The sequence below is a fragment of the Enhydra lutris genome, unplaced genomic scaffold, assembly GCF_002288905.1.
Source record: "Enhydra lutris kenyoni isolate GAN:26980312 unplaced genomic scaffold, ASM228890v2 scaffoldscaffold69, whole genome shotgun sequence".
Lineage (NCBI taxonomy): Eukaryota > Metazoa > Chordata > Mammalia > Carnivora > Mustelidae > Enhydra > Enhydra lutris.
The window spans coordinates 1,168,542-1,190,405 of NW_019154153.1; the positions used below are offsets into that span (position 1 = coordinate 1,168,542).

At 49.1% G+C, this 21,864-nt stretch overlaps 1 protein-coding gene and 1 pseudogene across 17 annotated transcripts in view; one reads left to right on the forward strand and one right to left on the reverse strand.

The window, feature by feature from the left end:
• Window positions 1-333: 333 nt before the first annotated feature.
• LOC111159674 (calcium voltage-gated channel subunit alpha1 C) overlaps window positions 334-21,864 on the reverse strand; it is a 621,933-nt gene continuing 600,402 nt past the window's right edge. For 12 of the 17 annotated variants that reach the window (XM_022522246.1, XM_022522244.1, XM_022522241.1 and 9 more), the window contains 9 exons: window positions 17,120-17,221; window positions 14,418-14,545; window positions 13,925-14,059; window positions 12,047-12,399; window positions 9,047-9,175; window positions 5,545-5,651; window positions 5,154-5,257; window positions 2,953-3,288; window positions 334-1,016 (listed from right to left, as the gene is read on the reverse strand). In XM_022522246.1, coding sequence (XP_022377954.1) covers window positions 714-1,016; window positions 2,953-3,288; window positions 5,154-5,257; window positions 5,545-5,651; window positions 9,047-9,175; window positions 12,047-12,399; window positions 13,925-14,059; window positions 14,418-14,545; window positions 17,120-17,221 — 1,697 coding nt within the window. In that variant the 3' untranslated portion in view covers window positions 334-713. Of the gene's footprint in view, window positions 1,017-2,952; window positions 3,289-5,153; window positions 5,258-5,544; window positions 5,652-9,046; window positions 9,176-12,046; window positions 12,400-13,924; window positions 14,060-14,417; window positions 14,546-17,119; window positions 17,321-21,864 lie in introns of all 17 variants that reach the window. The other 5 variants (XM_022522235.1, XM_022522237.1, XM_022522232.1 and 2 more) reach the window with 1 other exon arrangement.
• LOC111159685 lies at window positions 7,613-8,484 on the forward strand (annotated as a pseudogene).

Below are 21,864 nucleotides of genomic sequence, written 5' to 3' on the forward strand. Positions count from 1 at the left end.
TTCCCTGGCAGGCGGTGCTAGCGCCCCCTCGCCCGGAAGCAGGCCCAGCCGCTGGTCTGGAGCTCAGTGGGCCTGTGCAGGTACTGGGATACTGACGTAGACAGGGCGGGGGTGGCCGCGGAGCCTTGGCCTTGAGGCTGCCACGCGCCGGTCGCGCTCCTCTCCCGTTCGGGTTCCTGAACTCCTGCCGCCGCCTCTTGCTGTTCCTCTTCACACTCCCTGCTGGGTCCTTGCTGAAGTCACACCCCTGCTGCCTTCTGCAAATCCACAGGGCCCTGGCTCTATGGAGACAGTGAGGCTCATACAGAATATGTGCAAAATGATTTTTTTTTTTTTTTTTTACAAGCAAAGTTGAAAGACACCCGTTTGACATAGGGTCCTTTTGGTGAGGGCTACCACAGGAAGCTGAGGTTCTCCTTCATGCCCGGAGGTGGGGGGGCAGACGTTTCTTCTCTTTCTCTCCCTCCCTGATTCTTCCACTCCTCCTCACCACTCCACCTCTGTGGACACAACACAAACTGGGGTTGCTGCCTTCTTTCCCCCCGGAAAACGGACTCTGCACACCACCCAACTCTGCGTCTTGTCCCAACGAAATGAATGAAGACGCTGTTCCGGTTAACTCCAGGTCACGAGAACAGTGAGGCACTTCTGAAACGAACCCATTAGGAACATTGAAACAAATAAAAAACCCAGCGTCTCCCCAGCCCTAGCAACTACAGGCTGCCGGTGTGGGCTCTGCTGTCCTGGCGCTCCTCCTCGCTCTTCCGACACGCCCGAGCCCCGGCGCAGCTCTCGCCCTCTTGGCCCCCCGCTCTGTCCTGCCCTGGGTCCCTGCAGTTAACAAAAGGTAGTAGGGTGCCGTTGGGGCTCTGCTGGGTGCCCCCACTGAGGATGTTGTCGGCGGCATTCTCCATCTCCTCTATGGTCATGTCACAGGCGTCAGCCAGCTCCTGGGTTGTGACCTCGATAAATTTGGGATCTTGAGCAAACTGCCCCAGTCCTTCTGAAATCAAGACCTGAAGTGGGGAGAGGGGCAATGAAGAAGAACCAAAGAGGAACGTTATTCCTGGAAGTCAACTCTTTCCTTGTGGGCTGGAGCAAGGGGCCTGTGACTGGGAACTTCGCGAAGGGAGTGTGCGCACCCACGCCTGCGCATGTGGGCAGGTGGGAGGGTGGGGTGGGGTAGGGTGGGGAGGGGTGCTCCCAGAAGGGAGGTGACCTGGAACATTGTCCAAGGAATCAGGGGTGTGTAGGCTGGAGGAGAGCTGTTTTGGCTGGGATACTCAAAAACTGTTGTCAAATACCTGAAAATTTGGCTCACAGAGTGGCCAAGGGGGTGCTGCAGAGGCAGAACCCGGCCTGCCCTATATTTTCTCCTCTCTGGCACCCCTAGTGCCCCCATATTATTCTTGCCCAGAAATCTTCACTCTCCTTTGGGGAAACTGTTAACTTGTGCCCCTTGCCCAGTGCTGGCTGACTGCCTTCGTGGGGGTGAGGATCCTGGCGTAGGATGTGTGCAAAACACCGTGTCTGCACCTGTCTCTGCTCCAGCTCTGAAGGGCCAGTCCAAGGTCCCAGGGCTGCTCCCTCCTTCCTAGTGGCTGCTTTAGTGACTGGCTCTGGGGAAATCAGCTACAGAGCCAAGGGCAGGGGATTAATAGTGAAGCCTGGAATGCCTTTCTCCCAGGGCCATTTGCCCTGCTCCCATCACTCTTTATTTCCTGTCCTGCTTAAGTTTTCTTCAGAGATCCCACCCTGTGGGACATACTACATTCATGTTTATTTGTGATCTGTCTCTCCTCACCCTGGCACGGGCTCCTGAGAGCACAAATTGTTTCTTAGTTGTTTTCCACACCTACAACAGTGCCTGTACCTGGTCGGCACTCATTCGGGATTTGTCAACTGAATGGGGATAACCAAGGCCAGGTGAAGAACAGAGTTTTGGAGCTAGGGGGAACTTAGAACTCATCTGGTTTAACTCTCCACTGCTTGCATGACAGCCTGATGACCAGATGGGTGTTGACTCTGCTTGCAAACGTCCAATGATGGTGGGCTCACTCCTTTATGGGAAAACCCTCCTCATTTTGGGAAAGCTCTGTTGGAAAGGTCTTCCTCATGGAATCTGAAATCTGCCTGATTGTCAGGTTGATCTGTCGCTCCAGTCCTGCACTTGAGATCCCCTGCCCAGGACATGAGGGACCTTACGGTAGAGATACCTACTGTGGCCTCCTAAGCCATCTTCTCTCCCTGTTTGCTTCCCTGACTCCCTCGACCAGTACTCATATGAGATCGCTTCTAGGGACCTTGCCAACCCTTTGCTGTGTCCCTTTGGACTGGTTCCAATTTGTTGAAGTCCCCTAAAATGTGGTGCCAGGAACACACTGGCCAGATGCTCTGGCCAGGGCAGAGGATAGAGGATCTGGAAGCATTCTTGTTCTAGAATAGTGATTCTCAACCCTGACTGTGCATTAGGATCATCGAAGGGCTTTAAAAAAATACCCATTTACTGTGTTCTATGTTTCCAAAGCGTCCCATGTTATTCTAATGCGTCCCAGGCTGGAGCACCACAGATCCTGAATTTTCTCTGTGTGCAACACAGCCCAAGCCCACCCCTGCACCTGGAGCAGCCAGAGCTCCCCTCTGGCTGTACCCTGGAGCTGGGACCAGGGGGACATTTCCTGGCCTGCGACAGGGATATGCTGCTCAGTCCTTTCTCTCTCTGCGCAGGCCCTACCCAAGCAGAAGCCTCTAGCATCTTGTGTGATCACAATTTTCTGCACACCATGCCCTCCTTCCCGGGAGTGAGAGTCTTTCTGGCCAAGAGACTTGACATCCACTCCACTCGAGAAAGGACCGGAGACTCCCGTCCCAGTTGTTCAAGCGAAGTCCCCCAGGGCTGCCCTGGGCCTTCCCCTCCCCCCCCCCCCTGCCGGGCGGTGCAGGATCACTTACCGCACCCACCAGGCTGCTGGCACTGCCGTAGAACGGCCGGCCCCGGGCCCCAGCCTGGCTGGGCACAGTGAGGGACACCGGCCGGGCTCTCCGCAGGGCGCTGCTGCCCCCACCGCAGGGCGCGGGCTCGCCGGACCAGGAGCTGCAGTGGATGGACGGGAAGCTGCTGTTGAGTTTCTCGCTGGACTCGGCCCCCTCCAGCCGCAGGGTGGGGATCGGCTGCGGGGGCCAGCCTTGACTGCCGGGTGTGGCTGGGGGCGTGGCGCACGGCCTGGGGAACGTGCTCGGGGAATGGCTTCTCTGGAGGAGGGGGCTCAGGCCCGCCACTGCCAATGCCTGTGGACACACAAAGAGCACGAGTTACCGGGAAGGGCGGACCTCTGCTTTCTGAGCAGCTCCTGCAAACCCCCCCCACCCCCGCGGGTTCCGCCCTCCCGGAGCCCGAGCGCATCGCCTTCCTGGGACGCTGCGTTCGCTTCCGCCACCCCAAAATAGATTTTGTGATCGTGCCAGTCTGAAGGGATCGCTTTCTTCTCTAAATTCGGAAAGCTGGGATGGAGTGGAATCAAGAGCGTCCCCTTCTCAGCACAGGCCCTATCACCGGCAGCTGCCAATCCTCTGGCTTTTAGGTTTCTCATCAGTAGTCTAGAAAGAATGCTGCCCTCGTCGTCTGTGAAACCAGGACACTGATGCCCTCTGTCTCCCTGTCTTGTGTGCTTGACATAAGGTCTGTGGACAAGGACACCGTGCGCCACAAAGATGTAGACAGAACCCGTACTTAGTTTTAATTTTTACCATTAATCAGGCTATGAACCATGTCCTACTGATCTTCAACTCGGCACGTCTCTGAACTGAGCTTTGGTTTTTTTTTTTTGTTTTTTAAATTTTTTGTTTGTTTAATTTTAAAAAAAATTTTAATTAAAAAAATTTTACTTTTGTTCGACTCTTACACTGTATTGTGATTAAATCATTTATACACTGTGTCCTCAGGCCCCCACTATGCTTGAAAATCCTGAGGCTGGGGCCTGGGCCTCATGTCAGCAGGACACAACGACCTGCTCTGAGCTGGTGTCTGCGGGAGGGTGGCACTGGACGGTAGGAGAGTCCCGCTGGGAGGTAGAGGGCAGGGAATGCTGCAGCATGGGTTGTGGAAATGCATGAAGTGGGGGGGAGTGTAAATAAAGAAGAGGTTCTTGACCGCAGCATGATAAGAACACATGGGTGAAATGAACTTCTAGAAATCTTTAAAAATAGAAAAGAGCACACCCAGTGTCCCCCCTCCTTCCATCCCAACCAGCCTGTCAGCCTCCTCTGCCCTCAGCTCTTGATGGACCCCAACCCGGGGTCCCTCGTTCCCTGGAGATCTGAGGGAAGTATAAGGCTGTGCTCAATATTCCAGGAACGCCCAGTAGGAATCACCTGTACGCTGGCAATGCCACAAAAGCTAAGCAAAACGGTGAATACTTTGAGCTGAAATAATATCAACTTAGTTGAGCCACGCTGGCCATCTTACACCTATTATAAGCTTTGATTGGCAGTTGAGTGTCTTCGGGTATTAAAAAAAAATCATCTAACACATAGGTGTGTGGTGAGGGAGTATACAATTGGAGAGGAAAAAACTTTGGGAAATTTGGACCCTAATTTTCCTAGAGATAAAGGACTGGCCTTTGATTCTTTGAGGCTTCCATTAGTTCTAAGATACTGAGAACATGTTAGATACGGATGTCTTGGATTTCACTGGCTCAGCTGGAGACGGCCATGCCAAGAGCTATTTCAACTATCAGATTTCCCTGGACCTGTTTTCCTGATCATGTTGCTGGCAGATTCTTTGACCTTTTCTATATCCAGATATCCAGGTATCTTGCAACTCTAGGTGCTGATGTCTGCGGAGGGAAGGTCTGTGCCGTTGTAGGAAGAAAGGTCAGGCAGAATCCTGGAGCTGCTGATCCTTCTGGACCATGTGAGGAGCTCCTGCTCACCAGTATTTCCTACGTGTCCCCCCCTCCCGAAACGACAGACCTTGTTAAGGTTCTCACTGGCATGGACGAGCCCCCTCTTTTGGGGCTGTTAGGGCCAGGGGCTAGGACTATCAGTGGTCCAAGACAGGGAGGACTGAGTGGGGTCTTGGGATTTGCTATAATCATGGGGGTTGTGTAGCCTGCTGGGTGCTGCCCAGTGATGCCTCTGAAAGTCTGGGCTACCTGATGATGAACCAGATGCAAGGGCAGGACTGTCTTCTGAGAGATGTCTCCGCCTTGATTCTTCTGTCGCTTTAGACATTCCAGGTGGAAGGAGGCCCTTCGACCTGCAAAGCCAGCCAAAGAACTGTGATCAGTGCCAGGAAAGGGGACCTAGGTCTGTGAGGCTCAGACCCTGGGGGGTACAAGGAGCGGTGTGAGTGGCCTGGAGTAACTTCCTCCCTACCATTCGCCTCCCACAGCATGTGGACACGTCCCATCTCCGCAAACCCTGCCCTGGGAATCCCGTCTAACTGCTCGGGAAATCTTCCCAGCCCCTGCGTGGGGCTGTTGCAGCCAATCATCCGAGTCCCTGACCCGTCACACCTGGAGAGAGAGAGGTGTGAACATTTACCTAGTGAGGCAGAGCGGAGGAAACCCCTCTTTGGAGATTGCCGGATATCTCTCCTGTCCTCCTCAGGCGGTGTTAATTGCCGGTTTTCATCATCCTGATAGGAGATCCTGGAACAGAGAACTCTGGGGCTTATTTGTGGGGTCAGGAAGGGCCACCACATAAGGACAGTGCCACCCCCTAAAGTCAGTTTGCTTTTTTCTTTTCTTTTCTTTTTCTTTCTTTCTTTTTTTTTTTTTTTAAGATTTAATTTATTTATTTGACAGAGGCAGAGAGAGATGGAACACAAATGGGGGGTGGGGTGGGGAGAGAAGGAGGCTTCCCGCTGAGCAGGAAGCCCAATATGGGACTCGATCCCATGACCCTGGGATCATGACCTGAACTGAATGCAGACCCTTAACGACTAAGCCACCCAGGGGCCCCAGTTTGCTTTTTTCCTTAATGAAGGAAACCCCTGCTTTGTGCTTCCATAAAGGTTTGGGGAGTGGGCAGCAGGAACTCACCACCCCAGCTCCCAGCACCCCAGGCGCCTCCTGTCACAGAAGTTTCCAGTTCCCCATCCACAGCTTCTCGGCTCAGAAGCCTCACATTTCTGATTTACGGCAGTAGAGGCACTCTTGAGTCAAAGTTGGTGAGCAAGTTGGCAAAAAATTTTAGGCCGACAGGAGTCTTTCCAGGAAGAGCCTAGGCTCCTCTGTTTCCATATGTGGATGCTATTTTACCATGACCACTCCCAACTTCAGCCCGAACTTCTCCCCCTGTCCCTAATTTCTCCCTGCCTGCCCACCTTCATCATCAAGACACTTTAGCAGCTATGTACGGACAAACCTCCCGTCAGCCAGTCAATGGAGAGCAGAGCTGTAAGGGGCCTTCAGAGGCATCTGTCTACCAGTGACTGGATGAGCAGTCATTCTGGATGGGACTCACCGTGAGAAAGAGACCGGACATCAACCCCTTTACATACACACCTAATAGAACTCAACTTCATGAACTATACTTAACCTTTTTTGCATGCCTTGTCCTCTGGTGGTTTCTATTCTACTTTAGTCTAGTCTATTTCACTAAATAATGTCAGTTGCAATCCGCTAAGTTGCTTTCACAGTCTGCAGGGGGAGTAGCCCGCAGGCCAACAAGACCAAGGCTTTCTAACCCCTTAGTTCTACAGATGAGGCCCCGGACTCTGTCCCTGGTGTGATTCCACATGCTTTGAGGACAGAGAATGTGCAGCCTTCCCTGCTTCAAGCATACTGGCTTCGACCCTTGGCACACATGCAGGAAAATTTCTGACCAGAAAACCTCTAAACCTTTCCTTTCATTTTCAACATGGTAAGCTTTCCTTATTGAATTTCTTCTTCTCCAAATTGTACCCACTCTTGAAGACCCAGCTTCTGTTGGATCTTGTGCCAGGAGTCTGTTATGGTCACTCTGACCTCTACCTCCTCTGAAGGTCCGTCCCCTTCATTGCTTGTATCACTCTGTGAGTGAACGTCTCCATGTTTTTTCCCTCACCCGAGACGATTACTGGTTTGTAAAATATCTTTGAGTGCCGAGACCGGTTTAGTCACGATCTAGCAGAGTGCCTGGATGCACCAAGCACAAGAGCCAAAATGGATGGAAACATATGTTTTCCCTGATTTCTAGGGTATGTGGCCACGTAAATATTTGGAGTCTCTAAAAATCAAAACGCTGAGGGGCTGGTCCTTCCTTATTAGAAGGTGCTTTTAGGAAAGCTTCTAAAACAATGCACCTTAAGCTTTTTGAAGAAATACATTTTATGAGACTGAGTACACACACGCACACACACACACACACGCGCGTGCACACACACACATATGTAGACAATTAAACAAATATTTCACTAAATAATACCTTTGTGACATTGGATACACGATTATCTATTGCCTTATTCTAACCTATGCTATTCTGTATTATGCTATTCTTTCTTTTAAAGTGCTTATCACGGCCTGGCCTTCTGGACCCTGGGGGGAGGACTCTGGGGGCAGATACAGAGTTGCCTCTCATACATCTTGGTTAATTCTAGAATCCTTCGCTCTTCAGCCGCTGCAGGGAAACCATGCCTAGACCGTGGAAGAGGCTGACTGGGGCTGCCGAGCCTGCTAGGCCGGACAAGAAGGGACCAGTGGGAAGACGTACCAATACTAAGAACCCAGTGGGGGCATCAACTCAAGTGGATAACTCCAGCCCTCAGAAGGCTTCAGCCTCTAAAAACGGTGGGAAGAATCTAAGCAGTTACTCACTGATGAGGTCAGAGCCAGGGAGCCCACTAGACAAAAGTGTAGAGGTGAAGTTCAGCGCTGGGGATCTTAGAGCCCAGCCCGAGCGGACAGTATACTGGGATGGCCTTTGCAACTCCCAGCCCCAGAACTTCCTGGGGCCCTGAAGCGGGAGGAGGAAGGCTTCTACCAGAGCAACTGCGAAGAACCAGGCCTTACAGGACTTGGGAAGCTTGTGAGGGAGGCTTCCTCAGACCACACACAGTTTGAGAAAAATAATCCCCATTATGACCCATCCAGCAAAGAAGACAACCCCAAATGGCCCAAGGTCAATGTACGGTTTGTTCAAATGATGAAGTATTTCATGACCCTGGTGCCTGAGCTCAAAACCCATCCCCAAGCTCACAAAGCCCCTGGAGGTCCCTTAAAAAATAGGGCTCTCTTCACTTGCCAGAGGCTCTCCATTCAGCCCCTGACCTGAGAGGAGTTTGATTTTATTTTGAGGCTGCAGGAAAAGGAACGAAGTGAACTGGGATACCGTTGCTGGAATGGGCAAGACAAGACTCCAGAGAAGTCAAGCTTTTGTAAGACAGAAGAAGGTATGAGGAGGCTTGCTTATTATGTCCACCTGGAGCTGTGTACATGGGTGTTTTTCATGTACCTTTTTCAACAAGACATTAATATGAAAAAAAGTGGTGACCATAATTAAGTAAATGTCACAGCCTTCTAATGGTCTAGACTTGCAGTTAAAAAACCCTTCTCTTAAAAATTCCAGCACTGACAAAAATCTCAGCCACTGTTTGCCAACAGTGCCCTCTGCTGGGTGGCTTTATTATAAGTAGTTTCATGAACATTTATTCGCTAATAGGTGCGCATATGTGTGTGTTTGTGTGTGTGTGTGTACTGAGTCTCACTATAAAATATATTTATTTTGGTTTCAGTTAAAAAAAAGTTTGGTTTCAGTTAAAAAAAAGTTTATGAGACAATGTTTTGAAGTCTTCCTGAAAGCACTGTATCATGAGGAAAGGCCAAACTAACCCAGGGACCGTGTGTGTATATGTGTGTATACGTGTGTGTGTGTACATGTCTGTACATGTGTGCGGGTGTGGGTGGGGGCATGCATCCATGTCCCTCATGAGGTGACAGACGCTTTGTAGGCATTCTTCTAATATTTGGTCTCCCCTTCTGCAAGTCCTGCCCTGAGGAGGGATTCTAAGGGAGCTGCCCTTCACCCCCAGAGGCTGGCCTGCGGCGAGGGCAGCAGCACTCACAGCTCTGTGGAGATCAGGCTGGGCTCGCTGCAGTACTCTGTGTCCTCGCTCAGCTTCACCTCATAGGTCTCGTCCTGAGAGACTTCCTCCTGACACACCATGGCGATCTGGCTCTCCCGGGAGTGGCACCTGAAGCGTCCAAGGGGGAGAAACGAAGTTAGAAGCTGCGAACCTCATCATTCCCTCAGCAGGCAAGGCATCACACACCACACACACACACTCACACAGTGAACACACACACACACACGTGCCCACTCACGCACGCACAACTGCTGTGGCCTCTTCCTCCCATAGTTGCTGACACAGCAGCAGAGCCAGGGAAACAGTAAGATCCAGATCAGGAGTCCATGCAGAACAAGCAGCTCTGAGCTGGGACCCAAGGAGGTCTGAGTTCTGACCCCAGTTCAGTCGCCCTCTGGCATGAGTCACTGCCCCCCTACCCCCATGCCTCTATCCCTCTCAATAAAACTGGAGTAGTGTAGGCCCTGCTTGACTCAGAAGCTCGTCATGAGTAACAAATGAAGTAACAGATGAGATGTGGTTTTGAAAGCTGGGAAGGACCAGCTTTTAGAACAGGGGCCTAGGCTGCTCTGTACAGGTTGGGGTGGGTCCTGAGAGGGCTGTCCTCTCCCTCTGCTAAAGAGAGCCAAGCCTTTGGGTGCTAGTTGGGCAGAGCCGGGAAGTTCCTGGGGTCACAGTCTGCCATGCCTTTGGGTTTGACATTGGCTCCTTGGAGTGACAGCACAGACAAGAAGCCTCACGCTGACGGGTTTGCTCTCCTGGGCGGTGAGCCTGAGTCCCTGCTGAGCTTGACACCCTCCCCTACTGGGTGTGTCCCGGATGATTCTGCTCACCCTCCGAGCTGGGGTCTTCTTAGCTCTGGCCCGGATGTTCTCCCTTTTCCGGTCTGTGCCTCTCAATACCTCCCTCAGCCTTTCTTCCTATAGATCCTGAATGACGGAACCCGCTTTACCCCCAAACCCAGGAAGACATGAGGGCAAGAGCTCAGTTAATCCTCTCAGGGCTTGAGTGCTGGATCAGCACCCCGATCTGACCGGGGCCTGTGAGTTGGGGCAACTCAGGAAGCTACCCTCCCGCTTCTCGGGAGCAGGCCCTAACCAGGGATGGCCCATCCTGCAGTAAGGACAGATGGAATGTGGATGGGGTGGGAAGAGAGGGGAGTGAAATGTGCTGGGAGGAGGCATAATGGGATGAGCTGGAGACGGAGAATGGCGGCAGGGAGACAACACCACTTCCTGGGGGCCACTGTGTGCAAGACATGCTGGCTCGTCCCAGCAAGAGCAAGGCCGGTCCTGGAGCCCTGGCACTTAGCTTTGAGCTGCGGCACGAAGGCCGAGACCCCAGAGCTGCAACTTTGCTTGACTTGTTCGTCCTCACCAAGCTGAAGCTTACTGCCTTGAGCGTCACTTTTCCCACTGTGCTGGGAAGGAGGGAGCCAATATTCGGGGAGCATTTGCTATGGGCTAGGCCTTGGGGGAGGCGCGCACCACAGTTTAGGGACAGAGGTGCCTGTGGGGAGAGGAGGAAAATCCCCTGATGTTTCTCCCTACCTCCACTCTCCCTTCATTTAATACGGAACACATTTTCAGAGAAAAATATGCTCTGAAGGAGGTATTAGCTCACCCTGAGATGCTAAGGATGGACCCAATGAACCTTCCTAAAGAAGAGGTTTGGATAAGGGGAGCAAGGGAGAACGTGACACTAGGACTGAGCGCCTGAGAGTTGTAGGAGGTTTTCGGGAAAAGGAGGGGCTGCTGAGACACACATGGGCCAGCCACTTGAACTCTGATACTCCCCTGTGCAAAGCTAACCGTTCAGGTCAGCATATAAAATCCAGAGCTGGCATGCTGTACTGTGTATAGAAGGCCTTGGTAGACATCTCTTGAGTAGAAAGACTCACCCGACATTGCTTTTGGGTGGGTTCACCAGCCATTCTTCCATGCAGTGAGGTAGACTGATGGCCAATCGGACTTGGCTGTTATCAAACACTGTTAAAGGCCCAGGCCACACAGGCGTCCACGGGGCCACTTGAAAGTGGGTGTTAAGAAGGGAAGTGAAAACGGGGGGGGCAGATAGGCAGGCTCCTTAGATGAAAGAAGCTTCAGGACACTTGTCCAGAAAGATGCTCACACATCATGATTATTTTCTAAGGTCATGAGCCTGAGAGATTTGCCCGAGAACATGGCATGTGGGTGATCTGCCTGGCCTGCTGTGGTGGGGGTGCTGTCCACTAAGGGTGAGGGGGCACGGTGGTGGGGAGGCAAGTCCTCTCCCACCTGGCCTTGGAAACCCAGAGCTGTTGACAGAGACAGGGAAGAGATCCTTTAGGCCCATGCTGTGTTTCTGGAGGCCCAGAGCATGGACGTGGGCGCTTACCACCCTGGTATACCATAACAATTGATCCCAGAGCCCCAAGGAGCAGAAGGTAGGGAGAAAAGCGTGCATCAGGCAGTGGGAGAGCAAACTACCAGGAACGATCCCGCACTGGGGCAGAGTGGGCAAGAGCTATGGTGAAGGGCCTCCCACCACCAAAGTGTTCCTCCCAAGAGGGTGGAGAACGGAGTGAAGAAGACGTGGTAGCTCCAGTCCCATCCCAGCTAAGTCAAAGGCCAGGTTTGTGCAGATGTGGGAAAGGCCGGGGGAACAGTCTGTTGTGTTGCCAGGATGCTGGGGGTCAGGGGTCTGGGCTCCTCTGCTTGGGTAACAGAAAGAGCATAAGAGGCTCTGGTGTGGTCAGGACACTAGATGGCCATCAGGGCTGTGCTGCCTTCCCCAGGTGTGGCTGCCATAGGTAATCAAGGGCAAGAATGGGAGGCAGCATTGGCCTATCTCTTGATGGGGTCTGGGGCCGCAGCCTCCAGCCCGGGTCGAGGGGGTGAGTGGTAGGCCTGTGGGCCAAACTCCACCCCCCCATCTACCCAGGGCTGGAGCATGTGGGGCCCCTGTGCACAGGCCCTGGTGCCCCACCCTCCCGCTTACCTCTTGGAGCTGAGCTTCCATGCGGCCTCCTGTACCCGGACTGCAGGAGACAAGGGGGGCCCGTGGCCCTCCACGGTGCTGACTGCGCTGGGGTAACCAGCGGGGCGGGGGAAGCGGCCCAGGGCAGTGTTGTTGGCATTGTTGATGTTGGCGTTGGAGCCAGTGGATGAGTAGCTGCTGGGGGTGAAAGTGGAGTCCACCAGTTTCTCGTGGGATGGCGACTCGGTGTCGCCTTGGCTGTTAGCCGCCTTGTTGATGTGCAGTGGGCGCTGGGTGGTGAAGGTCTGGGGGAAGGCGTTCCGGCTGTCACTTTGGTAGTAGCTGACGTGGTTGCCGAACAGGCCACCGGCCCTCTGTAGGCGAGACGGGAGGGGTGGATGGAGGAGAAAGCCCTGTCGACTACCTCTCCTTCTCTAGGCCAAGCCACGGAAGGTTGTCCGCCTTCCAGAGAGCGCAGCCACGCCGGGCAGCGACACGCGGCCCACGGGGAACTCCTCACCCACGTGGCCTGGAAGCCGGAGAGGGAGGGACCTGGACAGTCCCCTCTGACTCTGCTGGGGGACGGGTGAGGGGCAGCACCAGTCAGCCAGGAAGGCTGCTGCCCTGGGACTTTCTAATGAACCCCCCGAGGACTGGGATCGAGTCTCCAGGAGCAGCGCAGGATGGCAATCCTTGGCCGCAGCCCTCGATCTGCTTGGCAGCTGTGAGGCACTGGGAGGGCCGAGGGCTGGGGAAAGGGACCAGGAGATTCTAACGAGAATTTAAAAAAATGGAGGTCCAACTGGCTCACTGAACTAGAAATGACATTGGCCAAAAGGTTTTTGGAAATAAGGATGAGGCATTGACTCCATTAATCATATTATGGGCTTCTTTCCTCCGGGGCGATTCTTAGAGATTTCAAATCAGGACCCAGTGTTTTTCTCCAACATTGTTTCCTTGTCCTGGAGCGAGTGGGCACGTTGCTATCTATAAGTTGGTCTGTGGGGTCTTGCTGGGGCAGTGTTAGCCTGGTGCTGTGTCCCTGAGGCCATTCGGTGACAGACATTTCACAGTGATGAGGATGAGGATGGTGATGACAGGGCAGCCACAGGCAGGGCAGGCCGTCCTCCCTCCGCAGCTCAGGACCCCTGTGTGGGGGCTGGCAGGGGCAGCTGAGAGGGCCCCCAGCGTGATACTGCTTGGTGGCTTCTCCCTCACTCTGGAGGGATTTTAGCCAAGTACCTTCGGGGATAAGCAGGGACGACTGAATGGAGAGCGGGATATAAGCATTGCACTATTCTGGCAGAGTCAGGTTTGGGGTCCACTGAGAATGGATGCTCAGCCTCCATAGCCAGGAAAGGAGAGGAAAGTAAGGCCGGAGGGGACTTTTGTGGCTGGGAAAACACAGGCTTTCTCTCAAGAAGACAGTTGCCCCTGGGCTCCACTCCCCTGCTGCCACGTGGGAACATAAGCTAGAGTCTCTGACTTTTTAAAGAGAAGTCAAAGGTCTAGGTTTTTAGTTGAATGTGCCATATTTCTGAATGTTGGCAAACAAAATAGGTCTGCAGGTTAGATGTGGCCGAAAGGGCCCCATGGCTTTGCAGTTTCTAATGTAGAAGGTTCTCCTAGGGAACATGTCCCTTAAGAAAATGGCTCTTTCCCCCTTTCCCTGAAAGCCAGTGACCCTCTGGGAGCTGCCATGTCCCGAGAGCCCAAGCTTGAGATAGAGTCAGACTTGGAGAAGGTAGAGGTATGGGAAGTAGCTGAGTTGAAGAGCTTGGAATCTGCCAGAGAACTCAGGACTTTCTTCCTGGATTCTCTTGGCAGAACGCCAGCCCACCCTCTTGCCTCCAGCTGGACTTGTAAAGGTAAGAGAGTGCTCCTGCGGCGTCCACCTACCCGGAAGATGTCATCTTCAGAGGCAGCAGACACAGCCTCCTTCATGGCCTTGTCCAGCTCCTCCTCAGCCGTCAGATCTCCAGAGATGGCCCGTCGGATCTCAGGCCCGATGTCATGCAGCGTGCGCAAGCCAGCCTGAAACCCAGAGGGACACCCAGCTGCTTGACCCACAGCCTCTCCGTAAGGCAGGCAAGCCTGCCAAGGTCTTATCTGTGCCAGACTGCGAGAATCCATTTCTCCACCCAGGAAGCATAAAGGCCTGTTAGAAGGGGCTGTGAAGCAGGCAGGACTAGGGAAGGCAGAGTGTGTGGGAGGCAGTGTGTCGCCCCCTCACACACACACACATTTAGAAAGGCCTGGAACTCTCCGAAAGTTTCCTTCTGGAGGGAACTGGCCTCCAGCCCACTGGTGAGAGACTTAATCCCAGGCCAGATGTCAGAAGAAGGTGACCAAGACCTTCCTTATTGTGTGGACTCCCCTTCTTGCCCTTTACCTGCAGGGATAGGGCGTTCCTCTGGGAGGGTTTGCCCACCAGGCCCTGCTCTTTGCGCTTCTTGAATTTCCGGAAGTACTCTTGGATCAGGAAAGTAGCATAAAACTTGCCAACTGTGACCTCGTCATCTGAGACAGGAGAAGAGAAGACAGAAGGGAGGTAAAGGGGAGAATTCAGCTGGGCTTCATTCACTTTTTTTCCCCCCAGCATCCAAGTTTTCTAAAGTTTTTTAAACTTTTTTTAAAGTTTTTTTTTTTTTTAAAGCCATTCACATGGTTCAGAAAGGCAAAAATATATTACAAGGCGTACAGTGAAAAGTCTCTCTCTCACCCCTCCTCCATCTGCTAAGTTACTACCTTTTAATAGATAACCTTTCTAAAATTAGCTTCTGGAATATTTTTCCAGAGAGTCTTTCTGCAAATGCTTTCTGCAAATAAGCAAAGATATTCTTAGCTCCTCTTTTTTTTTTTAACAGTAGAAGCAGCCTATTATCAAAATTATTTCCCACCTTGCTTTAAAAGTAGCTTTACAAAGTTAAAAAAAAAAAAAAAACAACCCAAAAAACCTGACATTGCTAACTAATTTTTATTTGATTCCAACTCTTGAGGTGCCCATCATAAATTGATCAGTCCCCTAAGTGCAAACAGTTCTGGTTTAAGATGGAGTTTGGTGGAAGGAACACCTTTCTTCTCTAAGTTTGGGTTTCGTTTTCAACCAGACAGATTGGGTTTTCTTACCATGTGGTTTGGCTGGGTCCCTGCTGGGCTAGACCCCCAAGTTACACATGACATAGTCAGCCTCTGTGTTGGGAATGAACCAGGTGGTGGAGAAACTGAAGAGTCTCCAAGGAGAACATTGCCTCTTGGTTCCATCTTCTTCTTCTTCTGAGGGAAATGGCCCCAGGAGACAGCTGGTAGGTTAGGCATAGGGGCCTGTGATGATTCTCCTACTTCTAGCTGTCCCTTAAGAATAGCCAAGTCCACAACAGTGGTGACCTTCCACCTGGCAAACACATCATTCCCATGTGGGAAAGGAAACCGGAGTCCCCCGTCTAGGGTAGCCAGTCAGCAAGAGCTGTGGGGCAGAAAGAGCCTGGCATTCTGGTGTCCCCAGACCTGGGTTTGAATTTTGAATCTTCCAGGTACTCACCCTATAGCCTTGGGTCAGCTACATAGCTTCTAAGAACTTCAGTTTCTTGAGCAAACTTCACAGCAATGTTATAAGAATTAAAAAAGGTATGCAAAACATCTCATGGGGCTTGGCTCATCTAGGTGACTTTTCCCTGGGCTGCTTCCCTTTGGGAAGTGATTCTCAACAGGGCTGGTGTCCCATTTTAAGGAGTGTTTTGGGAATGTGGGGACTTTCCTTGTTGTCCCAGTGTGCTACAGGCATTGGGTGGTTCCAGATGTGTCCCTTAAAACACAGGCACGTTTTGCATTTATCTGCACTCGGCTAGATGTCCATGTGGGGAAAGGACCTGTTTATAATTACCTGAGCTAAGAACCTAACTTCATTTTACATATGAACATAAAATAATATTTTTTTGCCTGGTTTTAATATATCCAGAATTTCCCAGGTATATAACTGCTAGGTAAATTGACAGGAAACCATATTTTGCTTTGTTTGCACTTGACCAAGAGGGCTTTACATTTTGGAAAATTGAATCCCTGATGGCAATGCCCCTTGTGGTATTTGAGTCACCTGTTGCATCTGACATGCTTGTATCAGTCTGTATTTGTTCTATGTTTGTGCATGTACGTATGTATACATACACATGTGTATATTATTTAATATATTTAGTTATCCCTTACTTCAAAATGACAAATACAAAATATCAACAATAGTCAATTTTGTCTTAGTTCCTTTAAACACAAACTTATTCATCATAAGTGCATGCATGAAAGTATTTTATCAGTTAACTATAACTTCTGGCACAGTGCCATAACCCATAGTGCCTGAGTGTATATATATATATATAGAAAAATATTTGACTTTAATGTATTTTATATTAAAGTGTTATATATATATACTTTAAAGATTTTATTTGTTTAGTTGAGAGAGAGAAAGAGAGAGCATAGGCAGGAGGGGGAGCAGGGAGCCTGAAGTGGGGCTTGATCCCAGGACCCTGGAATCATGACGTGAGTCGAAGGCAGACTCTTAACTGACTGAGCCACCCAGGTGTCCCAAGTTAAAGTGTTATATTAATATTTTGGAAATTATATCTGTAGGAAAGTTATTTTCATTTAGGATAATAGTAGGGGCATTATAAACTATTTGCTATGAAAGGGGGTTCAGGGTTTGAGAGGATAGAGAAACACTACTCTAGATAAAACAAAAAGAATTCAACCAAGAGGGGATCTCAGGGGATTCTTTTTCCAGGTCCCCATTACTTCCAGAGAAACCAGCCTACTAATTTACAGGGGAAACCTATACTTTGCAGAGTTTCCTTGGAAATTCTGCCAAACTTCTAAGCATCAAGGGGCCTTGTCTGGTCTACGAAATGTTATGATTGGATCAGGTTTCCAGCCTGATATCCTGTATCTGAGTTTGTGAAGGTGTGGCACCCTCAGTCCTTCCAACCAATAGGGCCTTCAAGCCCCACGGAGAGGCAGAGTGAGGTGGGGAAAGCAGGTTTCCCATGAGCCTCATGGACTCAGGAACCAGGCAAGAGTCATGGGTGTGAAGATCCTGGGAGTACTCACCACCCGCTGGGGGCACCACTTGGTCCAGCAGCTTCATGCTGGTCCGCTTCCAGATCTTCTTGATTATGGCCCGCAGCTCCTCATTGGCTTGTTCTAGGTTCCCTGAGGGGAGGGAGATATGAGGCTGAAAATGGTCATCAGCCCCTTGAGGATCCACTCCAGAGGGACCCATGGGGTGGGACCCCTGCTCAGAGTGAGAAGCTGCAGCCCCACAGAAAGCCCTGGTCCATCAGCTTCACTTTCTTTCTCTCCAGTCTGCCGGATGTCACCTCCATCTTCTTTTTCTTTGTATTGCTCTCCATGCTTTACTCCCCCTCCCTCCATTCCCTGTCCAGTGCCATCCCTTTTCCCTTCCTCCCTGCCTGCTGCTCGGGCCACCAGTGGCAATCCTTCATCCCCATATGCTCCTTCCTTGTGAGTGGCCCTTGGGGAGGACCAGACAGCCTGGCTCACCTGAGCTCAACGGCCACCTGCTGGAGAGCAAGAGGGGCTGCTCTGTGCATGGCACTTCTCACAGGGCTCCATGGGTGATCAAATTTTCCCCCAAACAAAGCATCCATACACAGGGGGACCTTAGTGTCAAAGCTCTTTGCTATGTCTCCTGTGGGGAACAGGTGGCAAAACCTCAGTGTAGAAGCAGGAATCAAAACACACTGGGTTCTGTTTTGGAGCTTCTCTGGGTCTGCTTTCTCCAGTTTTTACCACTTAAATTGATGCCTATCCTGTGCAGCCTCTGGGACAGTGGTGGTATAGCAGCTGTAAGAAAAGGTGTGGTGGGGAGTAGTCTAAGACCCCCGGAGCTATCTCCCACCAGCACCGATCTATATACACCCTACATTGTCCTTGGTGTGTCCACGGTCCCTCGACTACGATGGATTTTTACCCCTATGATTAGATCGCCTTAAGATGGGGAGATTATCTAGGTGGACCTGACCTTATCACATGAACTCTTTAAAAGTAGAGAGTTCTCAGGTGCAAATTCCAGTTAGAAAATAAGTAAATCATGGGATGCAATGTACAGCATGATGACTATGGTTAATAAAACCATACTGCACGTTTGATAGTTGCCAAGAGAGTAAGTCTTAAAAGTTCTCATCACACACAAAATTGTAACTATATATGGTGACGGACATTAATCAGATTTACTGTGGTGATCTTTTCTTAATATATACAAATATGGATTATTATGTTGTACATCTGAAACTAATGTTATGTGTCAATTATACTTCAATACACAATAAAAACAAAATGAATAAAAAAGTACTACATGAAGGAAGTCAAAAGATAAAAGAAGGAAGTTGTCCCCAGTTGGGAGCAGAGGAGTGAGAGGGGACTGCTGTGGCCTGGGAGAAAGCACACACCAATGTTGTGAACTGAATGGAGAGAGGCAGCCTCTGGGGGCTCAGTGGTCCCCACCTGAGAGCCAGCCCTACAATGGCAAGACATGAATTCCTCCAAAATCCTGAATGAGCTGGGAGCCTCTGGAAGAGGGCACATCCTGATCAGTATCCTGATTTTGGCTTTTTAAGACCCCTAGCAGAGAACTCAGCTACTCCATAGCTAGACCCATGACCTACAGAACTGTGGGCAAGCAACTAGGTGTTGTTCAAACAAAAGAATTTGTGATAATTGGTTCCACAGCCATAGGAAACCAATACAGGGGTGTTTACTGCTACTACACAGGGCAAGCAGTACGGTTGAGAGCTCTGGTTTTAGACTGAGGTGAAATCTGCCCTGTGGCCACACTGGAGAGGATCCCAACAGAAGGAAGCAGAGGTGGCAATAGAGGGAGAGTGATGGACTCCTGAGTCGCCTGTCGGATCCAAACAGTACCTGGCACCAGAGGATGATCCTGGGCAATCGAGTTATGGAGGCAATTCTGCATGGTTAAATTCCCTTCCTGGTTAAGGTAGTTAGTGGTTTCTGACATATGCAATGAAAGAGTCCTAATTAAAGTAATGCTCAAATGTGTTTATCTTCTGTAGTGAGTCGAAAAGTGTTCCCACCAAATTCCTGTCCACATGGAACCTTAGCATGTGGCCTTAGCATGTAGGGTCTTTGCAGATGTTATCAGTTAAGATTTATTAGAGTGGGCCCTACATCCCATACTACTGGTGTCTGCATAAGAAGAGGAGAAGACGCACAGAGACACACAAGGGAAGAAGGCCATGTGAAGATGGAGGCAGAGACTGGAGTGATATCACTATGGCCAAGGAATGCCAAGCACAGCTGGGCCCCACCAGAAGCACAGAACAGCTTTTTCCTTGGAGGAACAAACCCTACCAACCCTTCTCCCATTTAGTAAGTTGTCTTTTCATTATGTTGGTTTCCTTCACTGTGTGAAACTTTAGTTTGATGTAATCTCATTTGTTTATTTTAGCTTTTTGTCCTTGCCTGCAGAGACTGGTCTAAAAATATTGCTAAGACCGATGTCAAAAAACTTACTGCCTATATTTTCTCCTAGGAGTTTTATGGTTTCAAGTCTTACATTCAAGTCTTCAGTACATTTAATTTTTGTGTATTTTTGCATATGGTGTAAGATAGTGGTCCGGTTTTGTTCTTTTGCAGGTAACTGTCCAATGTCCCCAACACTATTTATTGAAGAGACTTCCTCATTGTATATTCTTGCCTCTTTTGTCACAGGTTAATTGACTCTATATGTGTGGGTCTTTTCTTGGGTTCTGTAGTGTGTTCCATTGATCTATGTGTCTGTGTTCATGCCAGTACCATACTGTTTTGATTAATATAGCTTTGTAGTATAGTTTGAAATCATGGAGCATGATACCTCCAGTTTTGTTCTTTTTCAAGATTGCTCTGGCTTTTGAATTTTTTTGGTGGTTCCATACACATTTTGAGTTGTAGTTCTGTTAAAAATGTCATTGGTATTTTGATAGAGATTACACTGAATCTGTAGATTGTTTTGGTAGTATGGACATTTAAAATATTAATTCTTCTAATCCATGATCACAAAATATCTTTCCATTTATTCATGTCTTCAATTTCTTTCATCAATGTCTTTTTTAATAAAGATTTTATTTATCTATTTGAGATGCAGGGAGAGAGCACACAAGCAAGGGGAGGTACAAAGGGAGAGGGAGAAGCAGACTCCTTGCTGAGCAGGGAGCCTGATGTGAGGCTTGATCCCAGGATGCTGAGATCCTAACCTGAGCTGAAGACAGACACTTAACCGACTGAGCCACCCAGGTGCCTTTTTACTTTAAGTTTTAACAGTTTAAGCTGTATTCAGAGTACAGTTCTTTCACATCTTTGGTTAAATTTACTCATAGGTATTTCATTATTTTTGATGCAATTATAAATGAAATTATTTTTTTACTTTCTTTTTCTTATAGTTATTAGTGTATAGAAACACTGATCTCTGTATGTTAATTTTGTATCCAGTGACTTTGCTGGATTCATTTATTAGTTCTAACAGATTTTGGTGGAGTCTTTAGGGTTTTCTCTATACAGGATTTTCTCTATATAGTATGTCATCTGCAAATATGTCTTTTTCCTATCCAGTGTTACTTTTTCCTGTCCAATTTGGATGAATTTTATTTCTTTTTCTTGCGTAATTGCCATGGCTAGGATTTCTGATACTATGTTGAATAAAAGTGCTGAGAGTGGACATACTTGTCTTATTCCTGATCCTACAGGAAATGCTGAAAGCTTTTCACTGTTGAGTATGATGTTAGCTGTGGGCTTGTCATATATGGCCTTTATTATGTTGAGATACATTCCTTCTATACCTACTTTGTTGAGTTTTTTTTTTTTATCATAAACGAACGTTGAAATTTTGTCAGATGCTTTTTCTGCACCTATTAAGATGATCATATGATTTTTATCCTTTGTTTTGTTAATGTGAGGTATCACACTGATTAATTTGTGGATGTGGAACCATCCTTGCATCTCTGGAATAAATTTCACTTGATTGTTGTGTATGATCCTTTTAATGTATCATTGAATTTTTTTTTGCTAATATTTTGTTAGGATTTTTACATCTATATTATCAGATATATTGGTCTGTAATTTTCTTTCTTGTGGTATCGTTGGTTTTGGTAACAGGGTAATGTGACCTTGTAAAATAAGTTTGGAAGACTTCCTTCCTCTTCAGTCTTTTGGAATAATTTGAGAATAGGTACTAACTCTTCTCTAAATGTTTGGTAGAATTAAGCCATGAAGCCGTCTGGTCCTGGACTTCTGTTGTTTTGGAGTTTAAAAATCACTGTTTCAATTTTATTACTTGTAATTGGTCTATTCAGATTTTCTATTTGTGTGTGTGTGTGTTTCAGCCTTGGAAGATTATGTATTTCTAGGAATTTATCCATTTCTTTTAAGTTTTCCAATTTGTTGGTGTATAATTGTAGTAATGTCTTAGCCTTTGTATTTCTGTGGTGTATGTTGTAACTTTTCCTTCATTTCTGATTATATTTATTTGGGTCCTCTCCCTTTTTGTCTTGAGTTTGGCTGTTGATTTCATTGAACTTTTCCAAGAACCAGCTCTTGGGATGCCTGGGTAGCACAGTCAGTTAAGTGTCTACCTTCGGCTCAGGTTATGATCACAGGTCCCTGGGATCAAATCCTGCGTCAGGCTTCCTGCTCAGTGGGGAGCCTGCTTCTCTCTCTGCTTGTTGCTCCCCCTGCTTGTACTCTCTGACAAATAAATTTTTAAAAATCTTAAAAAAAAAAGAAAAAGCTCTTACTTTTATGATCTCTTCTTCTTCTTCTCCCCCCCCCCCACAATCTCT